Below are 27972 nucleotides of genomic sequence, written 5' to 3'. Positions count from 1 at the left end.
GAAATAAAAGGGTGTTTTTTCCTTTTATATAAATCATACCTTTTAATTAAATAAATAACCATCTCAGGATATACCAAGACAAAAAAAAAAGCTACCTAGTCAATTTGCTTGCTAGTTTGAAGCCAAACCTCCTGAAATGGAACCTGACCTGCTGCAAACATTCTGTGAATACTGATAAATATGTAATGCCACCTTCTGCTTGTTCAGAGATACAGCTTCTTCACTCAACCGGTCCAGCTTAGGGCTGCCAGGCTCAGGGCCTGAGACTGATCCTGTATCTTTAGGAGAAGAGAAAGTCAGCCAAGTGCAGGTGTTCTTGCAACACTGTAATGAGAAAAACCACAAGGTAGAATTCTCCCTTCCCCCTGCACAACTTTTAAAGATACAGAAGACCTCTTGGAGGCCGGCCTGGCAACTAAGAGGTCTTCTGTATCTTTAAAGTTGTGCAGGGGGAAGGGAGAATTCCACCTTGTGGTTTTTCCCATTACAGGGTTGCAAGAACACATGCACTTGGCTGACTTTCTCTTCTCCTAAAGATACAGGATCAGTCTCAGGCCATGAACCTGGCAACCCTAGTCCAGCTACTCAACTATAGGCCAAAGCCCCAAAACACTGCTACAGTTTTGACTGTGCTTGCTCAATTTTGGCAAGAGGCCTTGAGAGAAGGCAATTAAGATGCTTTTCTAGGAAGCTAGGTACTGAATCTTAAGAGTGGGGTAAATTTAACCTTGACTATTTCTCTAAAATTATGCAGCTTTAAACTCAACATCCTAATTCTCCTTATGAACACGAGTCATGTGTAAACTGCTTTCTGTCACAAAAAGCAAGTATGTGTTGCATCAAGTTACACTTAAGCAATTATTTAGCTGATGACCCAGCACTGTTCAACCTATTAAGAGGTAAGTGATTATTAAAGCTCAGTAATGCATTATCATCTCCCAGAATTTTCATAACAAGAACAGAAACCTAAGTTTAGTTACCATAGCTCTAGTGTGAAAAACGTATCTGAGTCATAAGTTTTTGATCATATGCTTCAGAGATGAGGATATCATACATCCATTAAGAAAAGAACGGGACCCCGCCAAGCCCTTTTAATCCACAATTTATATTCCAGTCTCTTCATAGTTCCAAGTGTCCAATCCTTTCCCGTAGAATGCACCCCAAGCAAACTCCAAACAACTACAAGGGGGCAGTGCAGATGCTTCAGATAACATTGTGGCTGTCAGAGTCCCCTTCATAGTCATCGCTTTCAAAGCTGCTTATTGACATGATGGAGTGTACAGACGTAAGGCTACTGGTCTCACTGTCCAATGATGAGGTAACACTACTGCTCTCGCTGTCTGAGGAAGATGTAAGAGTACTGCTCTCACTGTCTGAAGCTGGGCTCTCCACAACAACCCGCTTCCCTGCAATTAAAACACATACAAATAAGAGTGATTAGCTGACAGATAAAAGTATTTACATTATTTAGGCTGCTAAATAAAAACAAATATCTCAACGTACAAAAGTGATTTTAAGTTTTTCGTCCTCAAATAATCCCATGACGGCCATTATTATTTTCATTCTACAGACGGGGGTCTAAAAATGAGCAGCAGCAGCTTGCAGAAAACCACCTGGTGTACCTTTATATAACTGAGCAGAGGATTCCAGGTTGGGTATTGCAGGCCAAAGTCCAACTCTCAGTCTAAGTAGTAGACTAAGTCAACATTTACATACTAAAATGTTCTTAGATGTTTCCTCTTAATATCTTGCAGTAGAATTGACAGGTGAGAATTCAAACAGTGGGGTCCAAAGAGCATGCTTAGATATCTAAATACTTAATGCCCAACTACTGTGTTTTACGTAACCAGTTAAAGGTCTATGTGAAATTCACTACTAATGGTGCCATTTTTATCTTTAAACTTGGATACTTTTTATATCCAAGTTGAACGAATAATGTGCAAATCAACTAATATCCATTCTAGTTTCACATAAAATGCATTACAAAGTTGGACTGCAGAAAACAAAGCAAGTGAAGTGGCAGAAATGTTTATGTTGCTGGGCTATCCATCCCCGCTGTAGAAGTGGTATGTAATATCCTCAACAACTGAACAGTCGTTAATATTTAAAAAAGGTAAAGGTGTCCCCGCACTTATAGTGCGAGTCATTTCCGACTCTTAGGGTGACATCTTGCGATGTTTACTAGGCAGACCGTATATATAGGGTGGGATTGCCAGTTCCTTCCCCGGCCTTTCTTTACCCCCCAGCATATGCCGGGTACTCATTTTACCGACCACGGATGGATGGAAGGCTGAGTGGACCTCGACCCCTTTTACCGGAGATTCGACTTCCTCCTTCCGTTGGAATCGAACTCCGGCCATGAGCAGAGCTTCTGTGGGTGTCTCCTATCAGTGACTCATTGCAAACAAACCGAGTTCTGCATTTCATTTCATTTTTCCCTTCCTTCCAAATGATATGGAGCAGACACCCCCACCCGCGTTCATACTGGGTGCCAACAGCTTGGATTCCACAGCACTTGACATCTGAAGGTACTTGAAGGCCACTAGGAACAGAGTGGCTTCACCCACCCAGGCCCATGGTGTGTTATTAGATTTTTGCTCCACCCAGTTAACTGCCTGAGTTTAACTGATATTAGTAGAACTTAGGTGTACCTCAATATTTCAAACAGATTAACCAGTGTTACGTTTCATAAATACTTACCATGAATAAACCTGCTAGTATGGCATATGGAGATATCCATATGATGCCCTCCCCTGGTTCTCCCTGTCAGGTTCCCACCTGCTTGTGGCTACTGCCTTTCACTAGGCACCACCAGGGATACCACCAGTCCGGACCGTCCTTTATATGGTTTCTCACTCCGCTCTAGCACAGATCTCACTAGATCCCCCTGCTAGGCAGCACCACCAGTCACGTCCTATAACCAATACTCCCAGAGACTTTGCCTGAGTCTCTCTCTAGCTGGTTACTTTTGTGACTGCTTGCTTATGCTGTTCCCAACCCTCTTGTATCTTTATAGATAACGCATACAACTCTGGGTTGCTCTGGATACTTGAATTGTTATTATTCCTCCCTTCACCGCTGCCACAATTAGATACTGTTTCTGTTCAGCCTTGGTAATTACCTTGCCCTCCCTTCTGGTATGTATATCTCCCAGCCAAGGATCAAGCCTTTGGTAAACCAAATAAGTATTTATTAAATATCAGAAATAACAAGATTAGTTTTAGAATGTTTCACAAGCGTATGGTTTCATCTATTCCTGTTTTGTACTTGACTTTATTATTAATCAGAACTCCAACTCCCTCTTTCTCCACACTCCTGACCTCCACCCTCAAACACCTCTTTCTCCACACTCCCAACATCCACCCAGATTCAACTGTCATTCTTCCATTTATACTCCCAGCCATTCAAACGCTCAGCCAATCATCCAGCGAATAATGCTCATGTACTCCCCCCTCCTCTTTCACTCCACTTACTATATGTCTTCTATATAAACAGCACTTACTATATTTACACTATAAGCAGGAACATCACAATCCACTTAGAGGGTTGTGTCCTCTGATTTCGCCCAAGGCAGGAGCATATGGGCTACCTGCTTGCATGTGCTCTCCCACTTTCTGCTACTCCTTCAATTCCACCCATGGCTATGCTTACATCAGAGTAAAAAATCCTTAGCTTTAACAGATACAGAAGTATAGTACAGAATGAGAGCAGGAAAAAACAGGAAGTCAAAAACAGTCAAAAACAATCTGGCATGAGTAGGGCAAGTAGAGTACAATTCAACTGTATGCTAGTAGACAGCATGAGTAGAATTGGCTCAAATGTAAGAACAGACAGCCACTTGCTAAAATGAAATGAAGGGTTTCACAATGGATGTCTCCACAAGCCAACCGGGAAGGCCCATTCATGGTAAGTAAGCAATGCTCCATTCTTGGATTGGCGTGATACCCACTTTTAGGAACATACAAAAGCTATGCAATAACTAGGGGTGGGTCAATTAAAAGTAAAAATAAATTACTATTAATCAAGAGGCATAATGTTTTGTAGAATCCTTCTCCCAAAGGCATCTTCACCAAAGCCTTAGTATAGATCTAACTTGTAGTGTCTGGTGAATCTGGTGGCCAATGGCCATGTGGCATGCGAAGTAAAATGTTAGAAATACTACCAGTTAGGGAGAGGGCTGCTGCAGTGGCTGTGGTACTATTCTAACATCTAGCCTATGGGAGACGTGCTCCCAGAGTTGCTGAGGCTTAAGGTAAAAAGAGGGTAAGTTCCGGGTAGAAAGCCATGTCACTCCAGTCACATTAAGAGTAACCTGTTGGTCCTGGATGGCCCTGGAATAAAAGGTTTACTTGACCAGGATGCTGTCTAAATAGGGATACAGATGGATTCCCTGTAGGGGTAGGTGTGCTACTATTGGCACAACCAGATTTTGTGAAGACTCGAGGCGCTGAGGCTAGGCCAAACAGAAGCACTCTGTTTTGAAAATGCTGGTTTCCATGGGCAAAATGAAGAAGTCTTCAATGGCTTTGAAAAATGGCCTTTGGTAGGTATGCTTCTGTTAGGTCAACTGATGCAAGATCATCTTATTCTTGAATGGTCTCTGAGGGCTGTAGAGTTTCCATACAGAACTTGCAATATTTTATTAACTTGTTCAGGTGCTTGGAAGGAGCAGTTCTATGGCTCCTTTTCCTTGTAGGTAACCTATTGCTGTTTGGATAATTCAATCTTTATGGATCTGAAAGTTGGGGATGAGTGAAAGCTGTCTTAAGGTACATCAGCAAGTTCTATTTTATAGCTGCACCAAACTAGCTGTAGTGGTGCTTTTCCAGGTAGAGGCAAACAGTTGCAGCTGTTCCCCGACTGGAGCTCTGACAATGTTGGAACAGCTGCTTGCCCAGTGTGGGGGCACAGCTGGACTTCTGCAGAGAAGTTTTGGTTTCTGGTGAATCCAGTTTTGTGTTAGGACTAGTTTACTACTTTTGAAATCTCTCGAACAATAAAGATGCTCTTTTGGGACAAAAATAAGAGAAATATTTTAGGTGGACACTTGTCATCCTTTCTGGGAGCAAAAGGCATACCTCTGTACTTGTCCTTCATCTTAATTAGAACGTCCTTAAGAGCCTCTTCACTGAAGAGGCGAGTCCCCTTGAAGGGGACAGAAGCTAAACTACCTCTGGATAGGAAGTCCACACAATCACAAAAATGGGGCAGTCCCATTTTTTGATTCAGGAGAATATATGTTCATTTTATTTTGTACCAATTGCCCTTTTGCTAATTATGTTATTTATATATTTGCAGCACCCTTGAAAAAGGATTTTTTTCCAAAATGCACCAGGCTCATAATAAACACTCATTTGTGGCACCTATGGCTTCCTCCTTCCCTGGGGGCTAGCCATTCCGACCTTCTGGCTACTACTTTAACTATGATGGCTCAGGCAGTAAAAAGAACTGCATCCAATGTAGCATATGCAATAAATTATTGGGCGTTAGACTATTTAGAGAAGTACCTGTGTAATTTATACATATCAAGGTTTAGGCCTCGAGTCAATTACTTAAGCTATAAGAAACTGGTTCTGCTATGAGGGAAGAAGCAGAAGCTGTCCTTAAAAGCAAAAGCTGTGGCCTAATGAGCCATTTTAAGATTAAATCAGCATTTCCCCCTCTCTTTACAGCTGGGCATTGATGAGATTGCTTTCACTTTCACTGTTAGAAAATTGTGGTGTGTCCTATTGCAGCCAAAAGGTCTGCTACAGGTGTGTCCATTAATGGCACTTTAAATAAATCCACAACAAGTTACTCAATTGCATAACAACTCTGCACAGCTGTTTTATACCATTTGATGGAATTTCATTTTGTATATATTTCAGAACGTCAACAGCAGCTGTCATTGGTCTCTCAGGAAATTTGGAACTCTTGATCCGGTATCAAAAGATCTGCTTACTGATTGCTTTCCACCCCTTGTTCTTTGTTTATGCATTTCTTCTTTATGTATATTTTTGAAAAATCCAATAAAAATAGTTACACAAAAAACCCCACTGTGCATAGCTATTAGACTTCTTACTGCCCAAAGGGGTGGCCCACTTTAATTCAACCATCTCTTTGAATGCTGCAGGGAATGCGTCTAGCTTCTGAAAAACTCTGGCAGATGGCAAGACTGAGACTCTCCTGGATGGTGCCTGGGCTGGATCCTATTCAGCACAGTACAAGCCCAGAGCAGATTTTGCTTTAGTTGTTAAAGGTAAACAGTCAGAATCCTTAACCAATCTAGCTCCCTGAGCTTCCTGCAAGCCATATACCTCCACTGACCATCCTCTTTGTCTGAAGCATGAGGGGAGGCTGCACAGAAAGCATCATACTGAACTTAGGGTCCTTAATTTGGATGAAGTAAGCTTAGAGGAATTCTTACCCTTGGCAGGAGAAAGGGAATCAGAAGATTCATATTCTGGAGAGTGTTCTTGCACAGTCCTTGGCTGGAATGATGAGATCAGCTTTCAGGGCTTTCCCCCCATTTTTCTCTTATGGTGAGAAGGTGAGGGGAAGAGTCAGCACAACAGAGGAAAGAAGAGCTGAACACTGCACATTTAGATCTCCTCTTAGATTTGAGCTTCTTGGAAATATCAGCCATTAAAGATTCCTTGAGGCTTACCATAACCTCCTTTGTGAAAAAGAAAGATGAGAGAGGAATTCAGGAATGATCAGTTCCCAGGGTGGGCTAGTTTTGAAGAGCTAGCATTTATTCTAATTTAGATTGGTCTGAAAAATCTCCATCTGAAACCACCTTATTTTCCCTTTCTTCTTGACAAATAATCACCAGATGTCAATTGCTAGGCACTGATGAGATTGCTTTCACTTTCACTGTTAGAAATTGTGGTGTGTCCTATTGCAGCCAAACAGGAAGATTAGCTTTAACAAGAGCATTTTCCACTGGATGGGTTCACCCACTGCTGCCAGATGTGAAGCGCTGATCAGAGTCATCCCAATGAGCTTTCCCTTCATGGCAACAGTCAAAAGAAGCAGAGGGAGGCATGGTGGCCTACACTGATTGGCTCTAAGCAACTAGAGCAACTCTGGTTGACATAGAGGATGTGCTTTCAGCAGGAGCTGCACTGGCATCTAGAGGGTGTTTAGAGACTTTTTTTGAATAATCCTATCATGCTGCAGTTTTCTTTGCAGGCTTTCCAGAACTATTGCCAGCAGGATCCATTTATAAATAATCTGAACCACTTAATGATGTACAATATACAATAGAAATATAAAATTATCAAGCACATCATAGAAACAATAAAATATGGCAATAGAAATACAAAGATACAAGGTACAAAATCTAATCTCAATGACAGGAAAGGCCTGGGCAAAAAGATACGTTTCAAGGAAAGGGAATAAGGAAGCAGAAGAAGAGAGCCAACTGGAGGGGAAAGGGTAACAGGAAATGAAAGGTCCTTTTCTTTTTTTAAAGAAAGGGAGGTAAGTGGAGATTAAACTGAGGAAGAAGAGGAGGGAATGCAACACACTAAAAGAAAACCTGAGTTTAAAGGCAAAGAGAAGAGAGGAAAACCACATCTTGGGGCTAAGGCAAGGACTATACTGAAGGAGGAGCTGGAAGAAAGAGAGAGTGCATGTGGAAATCAGCTAGTCACACATCCCTGCCTTGAGTGAATCAAGACAGAACACTCTAAATGAAAGTCTGTCATATGAAACTGAGAAGCATCAGTACTATGCCACCAACCTTTTTCTGTAGCATGGCCTAGCCTTAAGAAACTAAGGTAAAAACCAAATACCCAACACTGCACTCTGCCCTCATTCACCCAAAGTTAAGAAAATGCCAGAAATGGGCGAATACTAAATATATTTATTACTGCTAGGAATTAAATTATTTTCCTCATAACTTTAAATCCAGTTTTCCTTTATTATTTCAAATACATTTAACACGTTACCCAATCTTGGCCAGCAAACAGGGTATAAAATATATAATAAATAATGATAACTTCAAATATTCAGGTAACGTTTCTTACCTGTTAATAAAACTACTTCTAATAACAGAATACTAGTTAATACATTTGAAAGAAAAGCTACATATGGCTTTGCACTAGCACAAAGAAGAAATAATATTTATTATATAGCCATTTCACACAGAAATTTATCTCCTATTTTTCCATTTTCCCTTTGTCTAGAATTCAGAATTAAGGATAAGCCCAGAACCCCCTCCCCCTGCCAAAAAAAGAGTAGCAGCTACTTGCTCCAGATTCTCTGAAAACTTGATGTACCTCCTGAACATGGGTATTTTCACTCTTGACATTGGCCTGAAAAATATCCAGTCGAGTGGGGGACTATGCAATGCTTCCTGTATTCAAGAGTAGAACTTTTGTATTCTGCATAAATCTTGGTCTTTCATACTGCATCTTGTCCCTTCCCTCAGATCCATGCACTTTCTTCAGCATTCCAAACCCAACCTACCTAGTTAAAACTTGGCAAACTAAGTATGCTTGTCCAGTCCTATGTGATCTCCTCAATTTATTCCAAGCATAGAATTTTCAAACTATCACACCACCCACAAAGGCATGATCTAGTGTTTCACAAATAACCATTACTGCTTGTTTATCTATTTCTCTTAAAAAAAGAGAGTAGTTTCTCAAAACATGTCCAAGTGAGCTTCTCCAAATGAAGAAAGAAGGCTCTCCCAAACATCCCTGCTACCCAATGGCAAAACTGTCCCAAGGATAATGTTAAAAAGTGGGAAGAGGGGGAAGAGAAACAGGAAGAAATAAAAGAGAAGAAAGATGACTACGCTATGTCTCAACATAAGATAGATCGAGAGATGGAGCAATGCAGTGTCAACATCTAAGCTGGATTCTAGACTCCAACTTTTGCAGCAGACATGCCCTCCTCACTTGCAACATAGCAGTAAATAAGTTGGTCCTAGGGCATGGTCTGAAAGCACATGGTGCAACAATCTTGCTTAAGCAAAGCAGGTCAAGGCCTAGTCAGTACCTTGATGGGAGACCCTATCTTCCCAAGAGTTCCATGAAGAAAGATAGAATATAAATGTAATAAATAAAGTAACTAATGCTAGCATGAAATGAAGGAGGTGGCTGAATGAGAAGGCTAGCCACCTTGCACTTATTTGTAAGATTTGTGGCAGGGGAGGGGGAAATACCAGCCTTGACAAATACATTTTACAGAACAACTTTGTTGTACAGTTTACTTTGAAATGCTAAGTCTAAAACAAGATGTGGAACTGAGAAAGCCTTAATCAGGAACAGAAATAAAACCAGGCTTCTTCTTGTTGTTACGTGCCTTCAAGTCGATTACAACTTATGGCGACCCTATGAACCAGTGACCTCCAAGAGCATCTGTCATGAGTCACCCTGTTCAGATCTTGTAAGTTCAGGTCTGTGGCTTCCTTTATGGAATCAATCCATCTCTAGAAACAAATTTTACTTGATCAATATATTTCTAATTAATCACTACAGTAAGCTGGTGCCAAGGAATGTTCAAATGCCTAAGAATGGAGGACCCACCTCTCACCTTTTCGCTCTTGGATAAGGGACAGGCGACGGTGTTTCGTCTCATCATCCAAGTTTTCCACCATCCTATCAATACAATTGTCCAGAACTAACGATCGTGTCTTGGATAATATCGACCCTCTACATATTGGACACTCCAGCTTACGTTTCATCCATTCATTGATGCAGTAGGAGCAGAAGCTATGTGCACAGTTAAGAGTGACAGCCTGTAAAGCAAGGACGAAGGTCCAATATCTGAGTACTCTCTCATTCATCACTCCCTTTATTTTTAGAAAGGATTAATATTATAGAAGAGAATGGTGAAACACTTAAGTTACAGTTCAGTAAGGCAGTTTTGAATGGTTATTTCTCCTGTGCAGTATGATAAGAGTTTTCAAATTTCTTATGGCGTGTATATTACATTAGATTAAGATTTATATATCCTGCTTTATTTACAGACATTTCAAGGCATCTCAGAATAGAAACAAATGATAAAAATTCAAAATACTAAAAGCAATATAAGAGAACAGCTATCACACAGCAAAGCCAGTTTAAAAAGAAAAGCCAAACCAATCAACCACCAGGCAAAACAGTTATTTTAAAAAGGCCAACTAAAAGCCCTTTGTCTGCCATCTAAAACCCATCCACCAAGCACTTCAAATATAGAGGCAAATTCTATAATTTGGGTGTCCCCACTGAAAAGGCCTTCTCTCCAATGGCTACCCACCTAACTTTGGAAAAGGGCCTCTGATGAAAATCTAGTTTGGCTTCTGATGAAGACTAACTATGCATGTTCTCCTTATCTTTGTATCTGTGCCTGTATTTATTTTTTGCTTGGCTGTTAGACAAAATTACTTCTTATTGCATTTTTATACCTCTCTTCCTTCAAGTGGCTCACAAGTTCAATGGGCCTATCCATTACTGAATAACAGAAGTGACAGGTAATACTGTTTATATCTGTAAGCCCCATTACTCAGTAAAAAGGCATCTCTATTTTATTTTGTAAGACACATGCCATTCATGAATGTTTCAGATTAAAATTCTTTTAAGTGAATTAATGAGAAAGATTTGTCATTCACACTCCCAAACATATCTCAGTCCATTCTAAAAAGCAAACATCCTGTAGAGAGCTACAGATGCAAACTCCATTTAAGCTACTCTGAATCAAAGCCTCTTTTGCTAATGGAAAGATCCTTCTATTTGTGGAAGGGATGATGATCCAGCAGAAGCTGCCGCTCACCAAAGAGGAGGCAATTTTGACTGATTCCCCCATCTCCTTTGGCCTCCTGCAAAACCTCTCATGATGTGCCAAAGGGAACTCCTACCCTTCAGATCATATTTCCAGGGACACAGAGAGCTGCAGGAAGAAAGGGGAAATCTGTGAAAAATCACACACGCATTCCTTCCATGAGCAGGCCTCTGCTCACAGGATCTCTGGATCCAACCCACAGAAATCCACAGGAATAAAAATGGGGTTAGATGAATTTCAAATTGATTCAGTGCCAAGAAAGGGGGATTAAAGTATCTGTGCTCTTAATACTGCTCCTTAAATCTTTTTTCTTTCAAAGAAAACCATGTTGCTTATTTTACCTCAATGAAGTGTTCAGAGCAAATTGTGCACTGCAGCTCATTCTCTAGTACATCATTCATCTGGCTCAAAGCCTCTTCCTTTTGTGCTTTTGCCTTCTCCTTCTCCTCCTGCAGCCCAGAAGAAAACAAAAGGAAAAAACTGCAGGTAAACAACTGCAGAGGAATGAGCATTTATTGGGCATTTGAGACATACTTTCTAAGTGAAAACTGTGATTTTACTGAAGAAAATATGAAAATACCCCTAATGTTACATATAACTAAATTCCTCCACCACAGATTAAAAATCAAAGGAAAGCATGAAGATATCTTGCCTCTACCTATGTAAAAGAAGAGCTTCTCTCCACTGCAAAACAATACATACTTCAGAGTGGGAGGCTTTGTAGCAAGGTCTAAACTGTCAAATTCTTCCACTGTGGTGTATTTTTCTTCTGTTCATACCTTAGTCTCTTTCAGCTCCCTGTCCTTGGCTTTGATGATTTCTTCAAAATCTTTCTTACTACGGCTCAGTTCTTCCATCAGAGCTCGATGCTAAGAAATTAGAAGCCAAACAGGAATTCTCATTAACCAATTATACATGCCACATTATATGTCAATTCACTGCAGAAATACAAGTTAATTTCTCTAAACAAACATTTCTTAAAACATACACATACTTAAAACATTTTTAGATCAGAAAAATGAACAGGCAGAAGGTAATAGCTAAAATGTAAGGATGCCACCAACCATATTAGAATGAACATAAGAAAGAGCAACGAGGAAGGATCTCACTGCCAAGAATTCATGTCTGTTTATGGATAGACCTCTTGGGCTCAGTTCCACATTTAAAGCTGAACTGATATTAAAAGACAAAGTTCAGTTGGACCATAGAGAGCCATCCAACTGGACCAGAGACACATTTATAAAACATTCCACAGTTATAGAATAAAATAGACAATGTGCAAGAATGTACCCCACATTTATTGTTGTGAGGGGATGGACATTTTAATTTCTTGATTGTAAACAGTAAATAAAAAATAAAGTAATTTTTTTAAAAAATGAACATTAAAAGTGGGAGTTTTATCAGATTTTATTATTATTTATTTATTAGTTTTCCACTCTTCCTCATACAAAGCCCAGAGCAGCTAACAAAAGTTATAAAATACAACATTAAAAACAAAGTTAAAATACAGTAACAGCAGTATATCACACCCATTTAAACAAATAAGGCAGCTTTTGCTGTGCTTCTTTCAAGGCTGCAGCAGTCCTTCAGCTGTCACTCAAATGATTATCAAGTGGGGGACAGCTGGATTTGTACCAGACATTCCACAGATGGAACCACTGAGAAAGCCCTTCTATATATAGCGGCTCCCTGGTCAACACTCAACGAGGGCACCACAAGCAGGGTCTCCACCACATATCTTAAAACCCAGGTTGGTTTTGTGCTCCTTCAAGTACTGGGTCCTATGTTCTTCAGGGCTTTGTACACTAGTACCAACAGCTTCAACTGGCCCCATTCCCAAGAATATATTCATATGTATAAATATAACTGTAGAAGCTGAATGACTAGTTATTGGCCAGCAGTAATTCCCATGATTGTGGCATCTGAAAAGAGATCTTTCTTTGGTCATAGAAGTTCCTGCCATCCAATAATTATGCTCACATATTAAGTCTGCTTACTTAATTGTGTAAGAACACACACAAATAGTGAAACCTTGTACAGTGTATGAAGCTGCTCAATTGCAGTAATTCTGCAAATATTATTTCCAATAATGTAGAGCAGAGTTCAGGAGCAGATGCTGCTGGACTACAACTCCCATCACTCTTGGTTACTGGCACTGCTTGCTGGGATTGATGGAGGTATCCAATAATCTCCGGAAAGCCACTGTTTTCTCACCACTGACATACAGCATACCGCTCATTTGAACGAACATGTTATAAACTAACTCTCCTAAACAATTCTAATGAATTGGAAAAGGCCCTGTGACCTGGCTAAGAAATTTTAAACAATATGCTGCAGCAGTGGGATGAAGAGCAATAACTTATGAAATGATTAGACCAAGTCAACTAAAAGGTCAAATTAAACAAACTCTCATTACAGGTTGCTAATGGTTATGAAGCTGTCTTTTCTGGATTCTTTGCTACATAAATATTTGTCTTTGCAAATCTTCCTATAGAAAGGGACTGTTACTTTGGCTGCTTGCATCTGATCAAGAAAGATAGCTACAGCATGTCTCACTGTAAAATACAGAACTGCAGGATGCAGGATTCTTGCAATTTGCCAGTAGGGGTAACATCTGAACATCCTTGAGTCATGCAAATACTGGGAATAACCTAGAACTGTACTAAGTTACCTGCGCTAGGACCTGAGCCAGTTGTTCCTTCAGTCTCCCTTCTCCTTCTTCCTCCTTTGCTCCCTAAACAATAAATAAGAGTGTGTCAAGTCAAATACAGGAAGGAAATATACAACTACGAACAGCAACATGCAGGATAACAGAAGATAATAGAAGATAGAAGAATGCGCTAAGAGAAGTCAAACAAGTTTTACTTCATACACAGTAAATAAGAACAAAGAATGGCTGCTGGCTATGCTAAACTGAAATCTGATAAGGTAATCTTCAATTAATTTAAAAGTATTCCTAATCAGAGGCACATACACTATACATTACATTTTTACCCCAAACTATCTAATCATTTAGTGCTTGGAAAAGCTTCACTTTTTGTTCTCTCTGCTATGGTTGTATAGGTAGGACAGAAGGGCCATAACGTAGTAGTAAAGCATCTGCTTTATATGCAGAAGGTTCCAGGCTCAATTCCTGGCATCGTCAAGTAAGGCTGGGAGAGTCTGAAATCCTGGAGAACCACTGCAAGTTAGTGTGAGCTAGATGAACCATTGGTCTGACTCGGTACAAAGCAGCTTCCAATGTACCAAACAAAGAAGGAAAACAGCCATGGCAGTAATTTCATGGCTGCCTCCTTGCAAGTACATGTACTATCACAAGACTGACTGAATCAGCGGTGGCTGTCTCTTTGCTGGAAGAGAAAGAAACTTGTAGTGGCTGCTATAAATACAAGGAAGCTTCTCCACATTGCTCTAAGAGCAGCTTTAAAAGTCCAGCTTGCTGGTTCTAACGTTTAAATACATATTTAAAGTATGAAAGTTACAATGAAAGAAGCAAGTTCCACTAAACTCACTAGAGCTTCCTTATTAGTAAAAAAGTATAACATTGGACAACAACTAGTAGTGTGTGGGTCTGCTGCTAACAGCTCAAACAGCTAGTACTCTTTGCCTAGCTCTCTTAATGGCTATAGCAGCACCTGTGCCCATATCTGAAAGGATGGCAGAAAAGACACTGGCAGCTTGGTGGAGAGTGTATGTTAGAAAGAGTCACAGCCCAAGAAGCTGCCTGGCTCAATTCTACCTCCTTGAGAACAAGCCTCTCCCTCCACCTTTGACTAAGTTCCAGGATGCGGCAGAAATCAGGGTAATGGTTCTCTACTTGACAGTCCTACCAATGTCACTAGGTGGAAGGAGTAGGATGCACAGCAAACATTCCATCCCTAAGCCATCATCATGCATGCACTATTAATGGTGAGGCTTTACCACCACAAGCACAATACAATACAGATGATGATAACATCATCTTTAATAAAAAGCAATTGAGAGGGAAAGAACACAAAATATTTTAATGCAAATAAAAACAGATTGCAACCTGAACAAATAAATGAAAGCACAAAACTGTTCTGTCTAAACTGGGCAAGTCCTATTTCTTACCTATTCATAACCATTTGTAAGCATCCACCACAGACAATATGTGCTCGCTCATTAAGAAATTAATGTGTGAACCAACCCTTAATCAATCATTGTGCTTTAGCAGACAGCCCCTATTAGTTTCTTTTACTTGGATTTGTCAAGAACTGAAGAGGTTGCTTTCATAGGCAGTGGAATGTGCTAAGGCAAGTAAACTACTGGAAAAAGGTAGTGGAAATAACTAAAGAGGTTTTTTCAATTCAGTATCATTTTAGATGCCATCATATATTTATTCAATTATTTTAAATAACAGATTTCTTTTGATAAGCAAAGTTTATACATTTATATATAAATATATACATCATCATAATCATCATAAATTTATTACCTGCCCTTCACTAGTAGGTCCCAGGGGCAGGTCACAGCAATATAAAATACATTATTAAAAACAGTTTAAAACTAATTACATTCATAGCTAGAGAGGGTCCTAAAACATACATCTGAAGTGTCAAAAGCCAGGGTGAAGAGGTGTGTCTATAGCATACAAGGAAAGCTGTACAGTGAAGATGACAGATGCACCTCTGAGGGGAAGGAATTCCACAACTTAGGCGCTGTCAGAGAGAATGCCCTCTCCTGTGTCGCCACCCCCAAACTTCTGAGGGCAGTGAAACTATCAAGAGGGCCCCTTCTGCCAATCTCAACACCCAAGAGAGTCTGTAGGTAAGGAGGCGATCTTTCAAATAGCTAGAATTACATATGTGAAAACATAAAAAAAGTAATCAAAGTAAAACAGAATTTTAAAAATTGGGGAACAACTGAAAGGTTACTATTTTATTGAGAAATTGACAGAAGTATGGTATGTAGTGAGTTGGAATCCAGTGTGACTATATATAAGGGGAAAGTATGCATTACAGATATAGACAATGAGTTTATGAAACTGTGAAATACGCAAAGAACTAGGATTACACTGGCCACATTCACATTTATTTATTTATTTATTTGTTTATTAAATTTTTATACCGCCCCATAGCCGAAGCTCTCTGGGCGGTTTACAACATCAAAATATCAACATACAATTTAAAAACCACACATTAAGCAATTTAAAACATGACACATTAAATTTCCAAAAGACCTATACTAACTAAAATACTGAAATACTAAAAATACTAAAATGCTAAAATGCCTGGGGGAAGAGGTAGGTCTTAACCTGGCGTCGAAAAGACAACAGTGTTGGCGCCAGGCGTACCTCATCAGGGAGACTGTTCCATAATTCGGGGGCCACCACTGAGAAGGCCCTTTTTCTTGTTACCATCCTTCGGGCTTCCCTCTGCGTAGGCACCCGGAGAAGGGCCTTCGATGTTGAGCGCACTGTACAGGTAGGTTCATATCGGGAGAGGCGTTCCATCAAGTATTGTGGTCCCAAGCCGTGTAAGGCTTTATAGGTTAAAACCAGCACCTTGAATCGAGCCTGGAAACATATAGGCAGCCAATGCAAGCGGGCCAGAACCGGTGTTCTACGTTCGGACCGCCTGGTCTGTGTTAACAATCTGGCCGCTGCATTTTGCACAAGCTGCAGTTTCCGAACCATCTTCAAAGGCAGCCCCACGTAGAGCGCATTGCAGTAATCTAGTCTAGAGGTTACCAGAGCATGGACAACTGAAGCAAGGTTGTCCCTGTCCAGATAGGGGCGTAGCTGGGCCACCAACCAAAGTTGGTAGAAAGCACTCCGTCCCACCGAGGCTACTTGAGCCTCAAGTGACAGGGAAGGTTCCAGAAGTACTCCCAAGCTACGAACCTGTTCCTTCAGGGGGAGTGCAATCCCATCCAGGACAGGTTGAACATCCACCATCTGGTCAGAAGAACCACCCACTAACAGCATCTCAGTCTTGTCTGGATTGAGCCTCAGTTTGTTAGCTCTCATCCAGTACATTGTCGCAGCCAGGCATCGGTTAAGCACATTGACAGCCTCACCTGAAAAAGATGAAAAGGAGAAGTAGAGCTACGTGTCATCAGCATACTGGTGACAGCGCACTCCAAAACTCCTGATGACCACACCCAGTGGCTTCATGTAGATGTTAAACAGCATGGGGGACAGAACTGACCCCTGCGGAACTCCATACTGGAGGGCCCAGGGTGTCGAGCAATGCTCCACAAGCACTACCTTCTGGAGACAACCCGCCAAGTAGGAAGAAAACCACTGCCACGCAGTACCTCCAACTCCCAGCTCAGCGAGCCTCCCCAGAAGGATACCATGGTCGATGGTATCAAAAGCCGCTGAGAGATCAAGGAGAATCAACAGAGTTACACTCCCCCTGTCTCTCTCCCGGCAAAGGTCATCATACAGGGCGACCAAGGCTGTCTCCGTGCCAAAACCAGGCCTGAAACCCGATTGAAATGGATCCAGATAATCGGTTTCATCCAAGAGTGTCTGGAGCTGGTCCGCAACCACTCGTTCTAGGACCTTGCCCAGAAATGGAACATTTGCTACCGACCTATAGTTATTGACAATTTCTGGGTCCAGGGAAGATTTATTCAGAAGCGGTCTCACTACCGCCTCTTTCAGGCAGTTAGGGACCACTCCCTCTCGCAATGAGGCGTTAATCACTTCCCTGGTCCAGCCGGCAGTTCCATCCCTGCTAGCTTTTATTAGCCAAGAGGGGCAAGGATCCAACACAGAAGTGGTTGCACGCACCTGTCCAAGCACCTTGTCAACGTCCTCGAGCTGCACCAGCTGAAACTCATCCAAAAAATCAGGACAAGGCTGTGTTCTGAAGACCTCATATGATTCAACTGCTGTAACATTGGAGTCCAAGTCCTGGCGGATGCAAAAGATTTTATCTTGGAAGTGCCTAGCGAATTCATTACAGCGAGCCTTAGTTGGTTCTACCATGTCCCTAGGGCCAGAATGTAATAGCCCTCGGACAATTTTAAAGAGCTCCACTGGGCGGCAGATAGATGCTTTAATAGAGGCAGCAAAGTAACACTTTTTTGCCGCCCTCACTGCCCCTAAATACAACTTGGTATAGGCACTTACCAGTGCATAATTGCATCCATCAGGAGTCCGTCTCCATCTGCACTCAAGCCGTCTCCTATATTGTTTCATCGCTCTCAGCTCTGGAGTATACCATGGAGCCGTATGAGCTCTACACAGGAGAGGGCGCGCAGGAGCGATCATGTCAACTGCCCGGGTCGTTTCTGTATTCCACAGTTCAACCAGGGTTTCGACAGGAGCGCCAGCCCTATCAGCCAGAAAACTCCCCAGAGCCCTTTGAAAACCATCCGGATTCATTAGTCTCCGAGGGCGGACCATCTTAATGGGTCCCCCACCCTTGCAGAGGGGAGAAGCCGTTGTAAGTCTAAACCATGGTTTAGCACTACATGAACAAGCTTGAGCGTAATTCAATCACACACTAAGCTATGGCTCACAAGCTACTAAATGAAACCATGTTATATCATGCTGTGAGAAAACTCTTTGGCTTTCTTTCATAAATAGAACGGAAAGATCTGTTCCGCCATCCATTCTGTTCTTCCTCCTCCTTACTTCTATAACCGGAGACTGAGGAATCAAACAGGGACAAATTACACATTGTACATTTGCACAGCTGTTTACTGCTAGACATTTCCCTACTTCATCAGCAGGAATTTCGTGCTTAATTACTGATGGAAGATCTAAAAGTAGTTTGGGGACAAAGTCAAGAACAGTATGCTGATCCTTACTGAAGTGACAGTGCAACAGAAAGTGAAACAGTTTGCTGTTAACTATTGCAGCCATCATATAACAATACATTTATTTCACTATTTCTATTGAACCTGTAGCCCTAGGAGTGACAGGCCCTGCACTCCAATACTGATCTTTTGATGCACTTCAATCACACACTAAGCTGTGATTCACAAGCTACAAGATGCAGCCATACTAAAAGCACATCAAGTATCCTGAGAGCAACATGTTAATTGTAGCTGCTCTTCCTATCTTACCTAGTCTCCTCAAAATATGCATTGTCTGCAGAAATATATCTTATGTGCCTCACTAATCAATGTGCTTTGTGGGCATCACTATGACACAAGAAATTCAAGGAAATTAGGACAAGGAACAAAGTGGCAGTTGAGAGAAACAATTCTTTCCTTGGTAATCTCATAATTAAGCAACTACAATGACATTTAAATTGCTTATTTTGTACAAATTCTGCAATGAAACAAGACCAGTGTGGACTGCATCATGCATAAGGTTTTATTCTATACGCAGTAAAGTGTGTTAAACATTATATGATATGGTACATGGATGGGCAGTCTGAACAATATATGAACACTGAAATGAGTTCTTGCAATACACTTTGTACATGATACTGCATGTGCTTTTCCCCTGCAGTCAGATATTTCAGTATAGCTGAAATGTCTGGCATTAATTCACCCTGCACTAATAAAAATCCAGCTGGTTTTGTTAAGAAGCTAAACTACACTTTCAAACAAATTGGCAATGCTATTCAAAATGCATCACTAGTCACACTAAATGAATGATTAAGAACCCTCAATGCTGAAAATGAAGGTGTGGTAGTCTGAGAGACTACTGTAATGCTGAAAAATGCCAATCGTTTCCCCCATCCAGCCATTCTTATTTAGGCACAAATTCAAAGGTTGTAAGTTGTGTGTGTCTGTGTCTGTATAAAACATGGCTGTACTTACCTCCAGTTTCTCATAGAAGGTCTTCTCCAGCTGTTCCACTTGCTGCTGCTGATGCTCCTGCTCAGTGCATAACTCCTCCCTCAGTTCTTGCAACTCCTGCTCCAAAACCTGGATCTCTTTTGGAGCACACTTGTTCTTTTGTCTTACATTCAAGACTGCTGTCTGCTTCTCCTGCACCTTGGCTTTTAGCTTTGTCATATCTGCCAGAGTTTTCATTATTTGTTCCAAACCATTCCAAGACTGTGCCAAATTTGGGGCATTTTGGTCCTTAGAGATGACAGATAAACCATGCTCAGGCTGAACAGTGCTACAGTGATTTTTCTTCTTCTCCTTTTTACTTGGCCTTGGAGGAAGCAACACTATGTCAATGTTTTCTGTTGTTGGTTGTTTGGACAGTTCTGTCCTGCCTCCCTCAGATTTCCCCAAAGAGTCATTATCTGAAGACACTTTGTCTCTTTTGGATCTAGAATTGGAAGGCCCTTCCGCTCCAGATGCCTCTGATTCCTCCAAGCTAATTTTACGTTTAGCCCTCATGTCCTTTGTTTTCTCAGTCAGCTGGTCATTTTTCAGTGCCAAAAATGGACTAACTTTCTTCCATTCTTCCTTTATTAGTGTATATTCATACTCTGCTGTTTCTCTGTGTTTTAAAGGAACTCCTAACTGGATACAGTCACCTTCTTGTAAGAGGTAGGGCCTTGCTGGATCAATGCGTTCACAATTCAGCCAGACACCATTTAGACTCTGGGGAAGATTATTTTAAAAAGAAAAGTTTTTCAAAAAGAATTACAAAAGAGTTTTTTCCTCCAAAAACAATGAATTTTTTTTTTAAAACCAGCAAGAAAAAAGACAGATTAAATAATACTACAAACTAAAAATATAGTGATCTAGCACTAGAGCAGATCTAGTATGCCTGATAAGACATGAGCATAATTTTTATTCCTTACTTTGACAGTAGCGTTTCCTACTCCGACAGGAAATACCTGAGCAAGTCACTACAGCAAATTTTATATTTTACATATTCATGCTAGTTAATACTATTAAACTACTAGTGCAATCCTATGCATGTCTAATCAAACATCAGTGCTGCACTTTCTCCCAGTGAAGTGTATACAGGACTGAAGCACGCACAAGTCATTACAACTGCCTGAGAATATAACGAAGATTTGTTTTTTTGGGGGGGGGGATTTGGCTTATGTGACACTCAACAACAAGCATCCCAACTGCAGTCCAAAACATCAAAGTAAGAATATCAATAGTAGAGTCCTGTAACTTGCACTTAAATGGGCCAAATAGGAAAGTGACATGCTATGTAGCAGCACCATTGGCAGCCCCTTTATAGCCCTCGTCACGGACTCCCTATACGTTTCTTGCACCCCCAGTTGCATGCTATAGTACCCAAACAGAAAGTTGTCATCTTGACCAACCTTTGGACTCAAGCTATTAAGGATCTGATTCAAGCAGGGTAACAGTGGTATAGTACACACCTGGCATTGCATTTGGAAATCTTAAACTAGTTGGTGGAACATATCATGTGGGAACACTCCCAATCTAATGTGGCTATTCCTACACACACTGTAGCCTAATCACAGTTCACCATTTACAAATGTGACAATATATAGATGGTACACTGTCCACATGGAAGTGTAGTGTGGCTGTTGTATTAAAATCAGGCCTAGGACAGAGGCTATTTTGAAGTTACAAGTATTTAAATAGTAACCATTACCAAGTTATATTGAAAGGTTTGCTCCCCAATGTATTTTGGAGGGCAGTTCCAAAGGGTGATTGAGAAAGCTGGTTGCTTGATATCTGGATTGCTGGCAAAGAGCCACTAGCTCAGCAAACAGCACAGGCTCTCTTAATTCTTATTCAATGTGAATTTGGCAACAACTTTACCTATTCTGGCTGGAGAAATACTTGATAGAGAGGAGAAACAGGGAGAAGGAGCAGGCTGTGCCTGGTGGGATGCTTCTTGTTAAACCACCATTTCTCCATAACTCATTTCTGAAGCTGATTGGCTGTCAGTCAGATTTCTTCCATTATGGACTGTACCATGAGCCAATAGACAGTCACTAAGAGTGGTGGTGCACAGGAAGGCAGCAACTCTGGCTACTTGCAGATGTTGTCTTAAGACTACAAAGTTCTCTCTTAGAATTTAGCTGTCATACATTTCATGCACCTTAAGGTAGCATGGAGAACAAGTAGTTCTAGATGCAGATGTATCACATTGCCCAGGCAATCCATAACTAGGTTAAAGACCCACATTAGAAAAAATCCTTCCCATCATCCACTGCAATGAGATTTTAAAATAGAAAATGGAACTTTCCACAATATATTTATATCTTTCCACACATTTTAATATACTCTTCAACATTTCAGGGATCACTTCTCTATTTGACGACTTGAGACATATTTCTCTTATATTTGTAAACAAGAACAGATATTGTACTGCCACCACAATTTGCAAAGAGACTCCTAACCAAATCATTCATCTGTACTTTCAAAACAAACCTAAAGAAAAGTATCTCTTTCAGGAAATATATATATATATATATATTAGGCTGAAAAGTCCACAGCAATATACCTTACTTTAGGAATCAATAGTTAATATTTTGCATAAAATCTGAACTTGGTGAATGATAATTTTAGTGATTATATTGCCATTCTACAATGACGTTCATGCAAATTTCAAGTATGGGTTTAAAATCTCAATTCAGAGAAGAATTTAGAGGTAATAATCAACTGAGACCTTAATTTAGATCAGAATTCAGGAAAATGCCATTTTTTAAAAATAAGCATATGTAATGCTAGAGAAGAAGCCTGTTTCAAGAGGCAGTTTATATGGTGAAAGTGGGGTAAGGCCCTCTCATCAGCTGAATTGATGGTTTTTTTGGCATTTCAACACTTTAAGTTAGGGGCAGGGAGTTTGTAGCACTCCAACTCATCCCTAGCCACCACAGACAATAGTTAGGAATGATAATGAGAGTTGTAGCCCAACAACATCTGCAAGACCACAGGTTTGTCACCCCTGCTTTCCACAAAACTCTAAAAAGAAGTCACCATTCTTATTAATAAAAAGGTATTTGTAGGAAAGCTTTAAAGGACTGCTCATACAGCAACAAAAAATAGCTTCCAGAGCAAAATGAGAGACCCAGTATAGTGTAATACATAGAGTGCTAGACTTAGAACCAGGGATTACTTGGTTCAGATCCCTGGTCAGCCATAACCAATCCTAACCAACACCACAGGGTTGCTATGTTAACTTTCAAATGCTCCTTGAAAGAAAAGCAGGATGCAAATGTTGGGAGAATCAAAAACTGGTATAACATTGCAGCTAAGAGGCTGAGCTACACATCAGAACATCACCAGCTAAAATTTCACCTCTGCCATGAACTCAGTAGTGACCCGAGACAAGCTACTCCCTTTCAGACTTAGTCTCTCTCTCTCAGCTTCAGTTCCCCCATCAGCAATACAGAGAACAACAATACTGGCTTACCTTATAGGACTGATGTAAAAATTACAAGCAGATAATGCATGTCTGAATAGTTGAAAGTGCTATACAAGTGTTAAGTGCGACAGCCATCTGAAATTAATTATGCAGTAATCTGAAGGAGGTACTTCTCAGTGATGGCACCCCAACTATGGAATTCCCTTCTCTCCAAGATACAGCTGGCACCATTTCTTATAACTTTTTGGCGACAGCTGAAGACTCATCTATTTGTTCAGACTTTTGCTGGACATTAATGCCAGTCTGTTGTTTATGTTTATTTGTTTTGCTGGTTTTTAACATTGTAAGTAATATATCTTTCTTGAGTATATATTTATGTATTGTGTTTTACAGCAGGTATTAACTTTATTATTATTATTATTATTATTATTATTGTTCAAAAACTGTATGAGTCAAAGACTACTCAGACAGCCTGTCTTCCTACCACCATAGCTCCCAAAAAGTCTTTCCAAAAGATGGGAGGCCCTCCTGAAAATATGGTTTCTTTCATGGGGGGCAGTGAAAGAGGAAAATTGGGCAGAGACGCCTTCCACAAGCGGTCCTTCCACTCACATAGCCTTAGGATACCATTGATTATATCCCCTTCATCAAATTTCTAGACGAGACATTCTGAGTGCTCTGTTAAAGAAAATAACCCTATGTTCTTGAGGTAATTCTCACAAAAAAGCTTACTCAATCAGATTTATATTATCACAGCTACAATTTTGTTTCCATAAACTGCATACTAAATTAGCATATGTTCTGTAGTTAGCCTGGCCCTCAGCTTTTTAGACCACACTTTCAAAATGGATTCCGCATTCAGCATCTTTCAAATCAGTTGATTTCTAGCAATTTTCTGTACCTTATTGTCAGTCACTGTCCATTGGCCATCAATATTTTGCTGGAAAACACAGTGGTTCCGAGAGACCATCAACGGACAGGATTTTGACATCAGCTGGTAAGTAGCACCAGCTCCTCGACCTATAGTTACCTAAACAAACAAACAAACAAACAATTAATCAATTCCTTACCAATATAACCAACAAATTATCTGTTCTGGATTTTAATGCTGTGGAATGGGTACTATGCATTCATTAGTTTCTTAAAGTAATCCGAGGCCTAATGTTGACTCTCTGCAAATGAGAACATTAGGCAAGAGAGCTATTTACTATAACAGGTACATCCAAGGTACATAGAAAATACATAGAAACAAGTCAAAGCTACCAATAACATCAGAGAAAGCCAATGAAATTATGAATTCTTCAAAATCTAATTTTATTCAGGTTTGTATCCAGCAATTTGACATTCATTCATTTTTCTGTAAAGATCAAACCTCAAATTATATCAACATAAGATTTTAACAGTCTGGACCATGATGTCTATATATTTTTTGATAAGCCCTGTTCAAGTTATGTTAAATGATTCATTTCTCCTTCACCCCACTGATATATGGCCTTGTGCACCCTAAAAAGAGGGCAGGATTGTCAAGATTCTTTGAAGCTGTATAATCTCTAAATGTGCATGACTTCTTGGAGACTCTATCCTGCCTGTTGGCTCTTGTCACAGTTCAGCCTCACCATGTGGCTTCAGAGATCATCATGTTCACGGGTACAAAGCAGATCCTCCAAGTAGCAGACAAAGATTCCAAATCACAAACTTGCTCCAGCCACCCTGCCACTTGTAAGATCCTCACACTCTTCTACCAAAATCACTGCACGTGAATCCATTGGGGAAAAAAAGTGATATCTTTCATTACAGTCCCTTGACTTATTTTTTGTTGTGCATAGTTTATGCATTGTGAACCACTGTGGACACAAATCCTTATGAAAAAGCAGGATATACATTTTTAATAAAATCATAACCCTCCATTGCATTTGTTTCCAAAAGAATGAACAAGCCTACACAATTTGTGACTCAAAGTCAAAATGTACCCATCACCTTGGGAACATCCTCGCATTAGCAATTCCACACTAGCAACAAAAGTCGAAGGCTTATGGAACTGTTGGGGTAGGCTGTCATTTATGGATAGTGGGCTGCATTTAGCTTGGTCACTTTAGATTATATTGATTACTTTGTCATAATCTGCAAACTTTACTATATAAGGGCAAGTTTAAATTAGACAAAAGAACATTTCTTTTGAAATATAACTGAATATTACAGAAATATAACTGAGGCACAAATCTTTAATGATGAAGATGAGCTAGCATGGACACCTCGGTGGTTACAATTTTAAGCACATTCTTGACAGCAAGTTCCACTTAACATTTGTTTCAGAATAAAGATGCTTAGGGTGATCCTGTTACATTATTTTTAACTCCTACATCATTTTAATCTAGATTCTAGATGGAAATGAAGCAATGTTTGGGCACACATAGATAAAAGAGAACTGTTGTGTTAGAATACTCTAAAATACTATAGTAAAATTAACAGACTTATTATACACATCCATATTAGCTATGGCTGTATGCAAATTGACTTATAACACTACGGAGCCAAAACACCATCCAATTTTTAACTAGGAACTCTGCCCAGGAAATCTTCACCAAAGAAATTTACTACTACCTAAAGCCACAACCACAGAGTTTTGTCAGTCTATGCCTGATCCATAACAGTTTAGCATTTTTAGTGCTTTGATACCCACATAAAATATACAAAACTGTGTTTTAAATTGTTTTTAAAAGATGTGTTTTACATTTGTATATTTGTTTTTAATGTTTTTAGTTACTGTAAACTGCCCAGAGAGCTTCGGGGTGTGTGTGTGTGTGTCTGTGTGTGTGTGTGCGTCTGTGTCTGTGTGTGTCTGTGTGAGTGAGTAAATAAATAAATAGCTCATTTTAACATCTCATTTTAACATCCACAACAGGCATTTTTGCCCAAAGAATCCTGGGAAGTGTAGTTTGTTAAGGGTGCCAAGAGTTGTTAGGAAACCCCTTTTCTCCACGCAGAGCTACAATTTCCATAGTGGTTTAACAACCATTTCCTCTTCCCAGGGAACCCTGAGAATTGTAGCTCTGTGAGGGAATAGAGGTTTCCTAACAATTCTCACCCTCCCTTAACAAACTACAGTTCCCAGGATTATTTGGGGGAAGCCATATTGTTTAAAGTGGCATAATGCTGCTTTAACTATATAGTGCGGATGGGACCGAATTCTGCTCAAGTTAGAACTTAGGTGAACCTAAAGAGAACAACACACACTGTGGGTTTTATCATGTAGCTCTGAAAGAGTACAAAAACAGCTTCGATTACTGAGTTAAGAGTGATAGACTACGAAAGGAAAATGAGAAAGTTTATATCTCCACACACACACTTATTTACCCTCCATCCCCCGACCTTGACCACTCAGTTGAAGAAAACTTGCACGTTCCCGGCGGTACAGAAGGCTCAGGCAGTGCAGTTCCACACGCAAGCAGCAGGAGGCGCATGCTTCCCTTCTAAACGTGTTCCCTCACCGCCCTCGCCCCTGCCAGCCTTCCTTCCTTCCTTTTTTCTCTTCCTCGAGCCCGCTCGAGGAAAGGGAACTCTTGTTGCACTCTCACCTCGCTGCCGTTCTCCAGTAACAGCCACTCTTCGTTCATACCCACTCGCCTAAGGCACCAAGTTTGACCCGACACCTCTAAGGGGCGAGAAACCCTACTCTCCCCGCCGAAACACTCCGCCATCTTTCGCGGCCCGCGAGAACTACAGGCAGAAGCAATCGCTCAATTTGGAGTGAGCAGATCAGCTCCACCTAACTTTGGGCAAAATGTGCGTGTGTGTGTGTGTGTGTGTGTTTTTAAAAGTAACAATAAGCGCTTAGCTGCTTCAACCGCCCTTCATAAAGATGGCACCTTAACCGGCAGCGCGCAAACAGCAGCGGTAACAGACAAGATTAATCGATGCCAGAGACAGCCGCCGTTACTGCTGTTATTGCGTTAGCTTATTCGTGAGCTGTATCACAAACCGGCTTCACTTGTAGCTGGGGCCCCGTTTGTAAAGGAAGGAGTGTGTCTTGCCAACCTTTTGAAGAGGAAGGGGGTTGTTTTGCCAATTTTAACAAAATTAATTCAATTAGTTTGTTGTAAATTCAGTAATTTTCTTTGTTTTCTGGGTTTTTTATTTTAATTTTAATCGTATTTCCTTTTGCTCTCAATTTAGCAGCATGTCAAGAGAACAGTGTATTACGGCTGTATCCTACAGAAGCCCCAGTGAAGTTCGTGGGGTTTAGTTCTGAGTATACTTGTATAGAATTGCACTGCGAGGGCAATTACAGGATCTCATATCGTCTGCTTCCTGTACATTTCAGGCAGAGCGCTTGGGGACACAGGCATCTCCGCGAGTTCCCCCTCGTCCTCGCTACTCATCCCGTTCCTGGCCAGGGTGTCCTCAGTTCGATCTGAATCGGATGCAGTTCATTCCGTTCAAATGAGTTGTTTATTCCTCATAAAGGAGAGGGGCACTCCAGGTCTGCCCATATTTACTTGGAAGTAAACAAATCCCACTGTATTCAAAGTGGGGCTGGAAACTCAATTCATGAATTTTAATCGTTGATTTTAGGAGGATAGTCAACTGGTTGAGCTGTCAATTCAATTTGCATATGGGTAGAAATATTTTTGAAGGAAGATGTCCTGCAGTGCAAAGATGGGTTTCTGGTCAAGGAACGGCCCTTAAGCACACACACGCACACTTTGTTACAAAAACTTGGCACAAACACCATCCTGTAAAAATGAAGAGAAAATCATAATACTGTTGGGACCACGGGGATTTGAAACAGAATGTAATACGGTATCTTCATCTTGTAAGCAGAATGCACCTGTTCAAGGATCCAGCCAGCGTGGAATAGAAAGCTTGTGGTATTTCCTCTTCATTTAAGAGAAGGATGCAATTTGCAGCTTTGTAGCTTGATTGATTTCACTCTATATGACATCCACACGTTATTTCTTCGAAGATTCTACCAGCTTAGACTACCAGGGAGGAATTGTTTTGTGAACTGCAGCCTAATAACCAGTATA

General features: G+C 40.6%; 1 protein-coding gene across 6 annotated transcripts; it reads right to left on the bottom strand.

Moving 5' to 3' along the window:
* Window positions 1-500: 500 nt before the first annotated feature.
* RNF8 (ring finger protein 8) lies at window positions 501-26759 on the bottom strand. Of its 6 annotated transcripts, none has more exons than XR_009762376.1 (9): window positions 26521-26757; window positions 23847-23975; window positions 19501-20241; window positions 13424-13486; window positions 11532-11621; window positions 11094-11201; window positions 9526-9730; window positions 6407-6655; window positions 1317-1406 (listed from the first exon to the last, which is right to left on the bottom strand). XR_009762376.1 is itself a non-coding variant. In XM_061624878.1 (8 exons), the coding sequence occupies exons 1-8, from the start codon at window positions 26641-26643 to the stop codon at window positions 1204-1206; spliced, it is 1662 nt and encodes a 553-aa protein (XP_061480862.1). In that variant the 5' UTR covers window positions 26644-26753; the 3' UTR covers window positions 501-1203. The 6 variants fall into 6 exon arrangements, 4 of the variants coding, with proteins under 4 accessions (XP_061480862.1, XP_061480865.1, XP_061480866.1 ...); XR_009762377.1 differs by having other exon boundaries at window positions 9519-9730; window positions 26521-26756; XM_061624878.1 differs by lacking the exon at window positions 6407-6655 and having other exon boundaries at window positions 501-1406; window positions 26521-26753.
* Window positions 26760-27972: the final 1213 nt, after the last annotated feature.

This window comes from Rhineura floridana, chromosome 4 (assembly GCF_030035675.1).
Source record: "Rhineura floridana isolate rRhiFlo1 chromosome 4, rRhiFlo1.hap2, whole genome shotgun sequence".
NCBI classification, from domain to species: domain Eukaryota; kingdom Metazoa; phylum Chordata; class Lepidosauria; order Squamata; family Rhineuridae; genus Rhineura; species Rhineura floridana.
The sequence above is the reverse complement of the archived record's forward strand: the minus strand, read 5'-3'. Positions and strand labels throughout refer to the sequence as shown.

What these genes read in the sequence shown, in the direction of transcription:
- RNF8 (XM_061624878.1), bottom strand. Translation starts at nt 26,643, where the DNA reads ATGGCGGAGTGTTTCGGCGGGGAGAGTAGGGTTTCTCGCCCCTTAGAG. An exon ending in GGACAGTGACTGACAATAAG is followed by an intron (nt 20,242 to 23,846) that starts GTACAGAAAATT and finishes AATCTTCCCCAG; the next exon opens with AGTCTAAATGGTGTCTGGCT. An exon ending in GGGAGCTGAAAGAGACTAAG is followed by an intron (nt 11,202 to 11,531) that starts GTATGAACAGAA and finishes TCTGGGCTGCAG; the next exon opens with GAGGAGAAGGAGAAGGCAAA.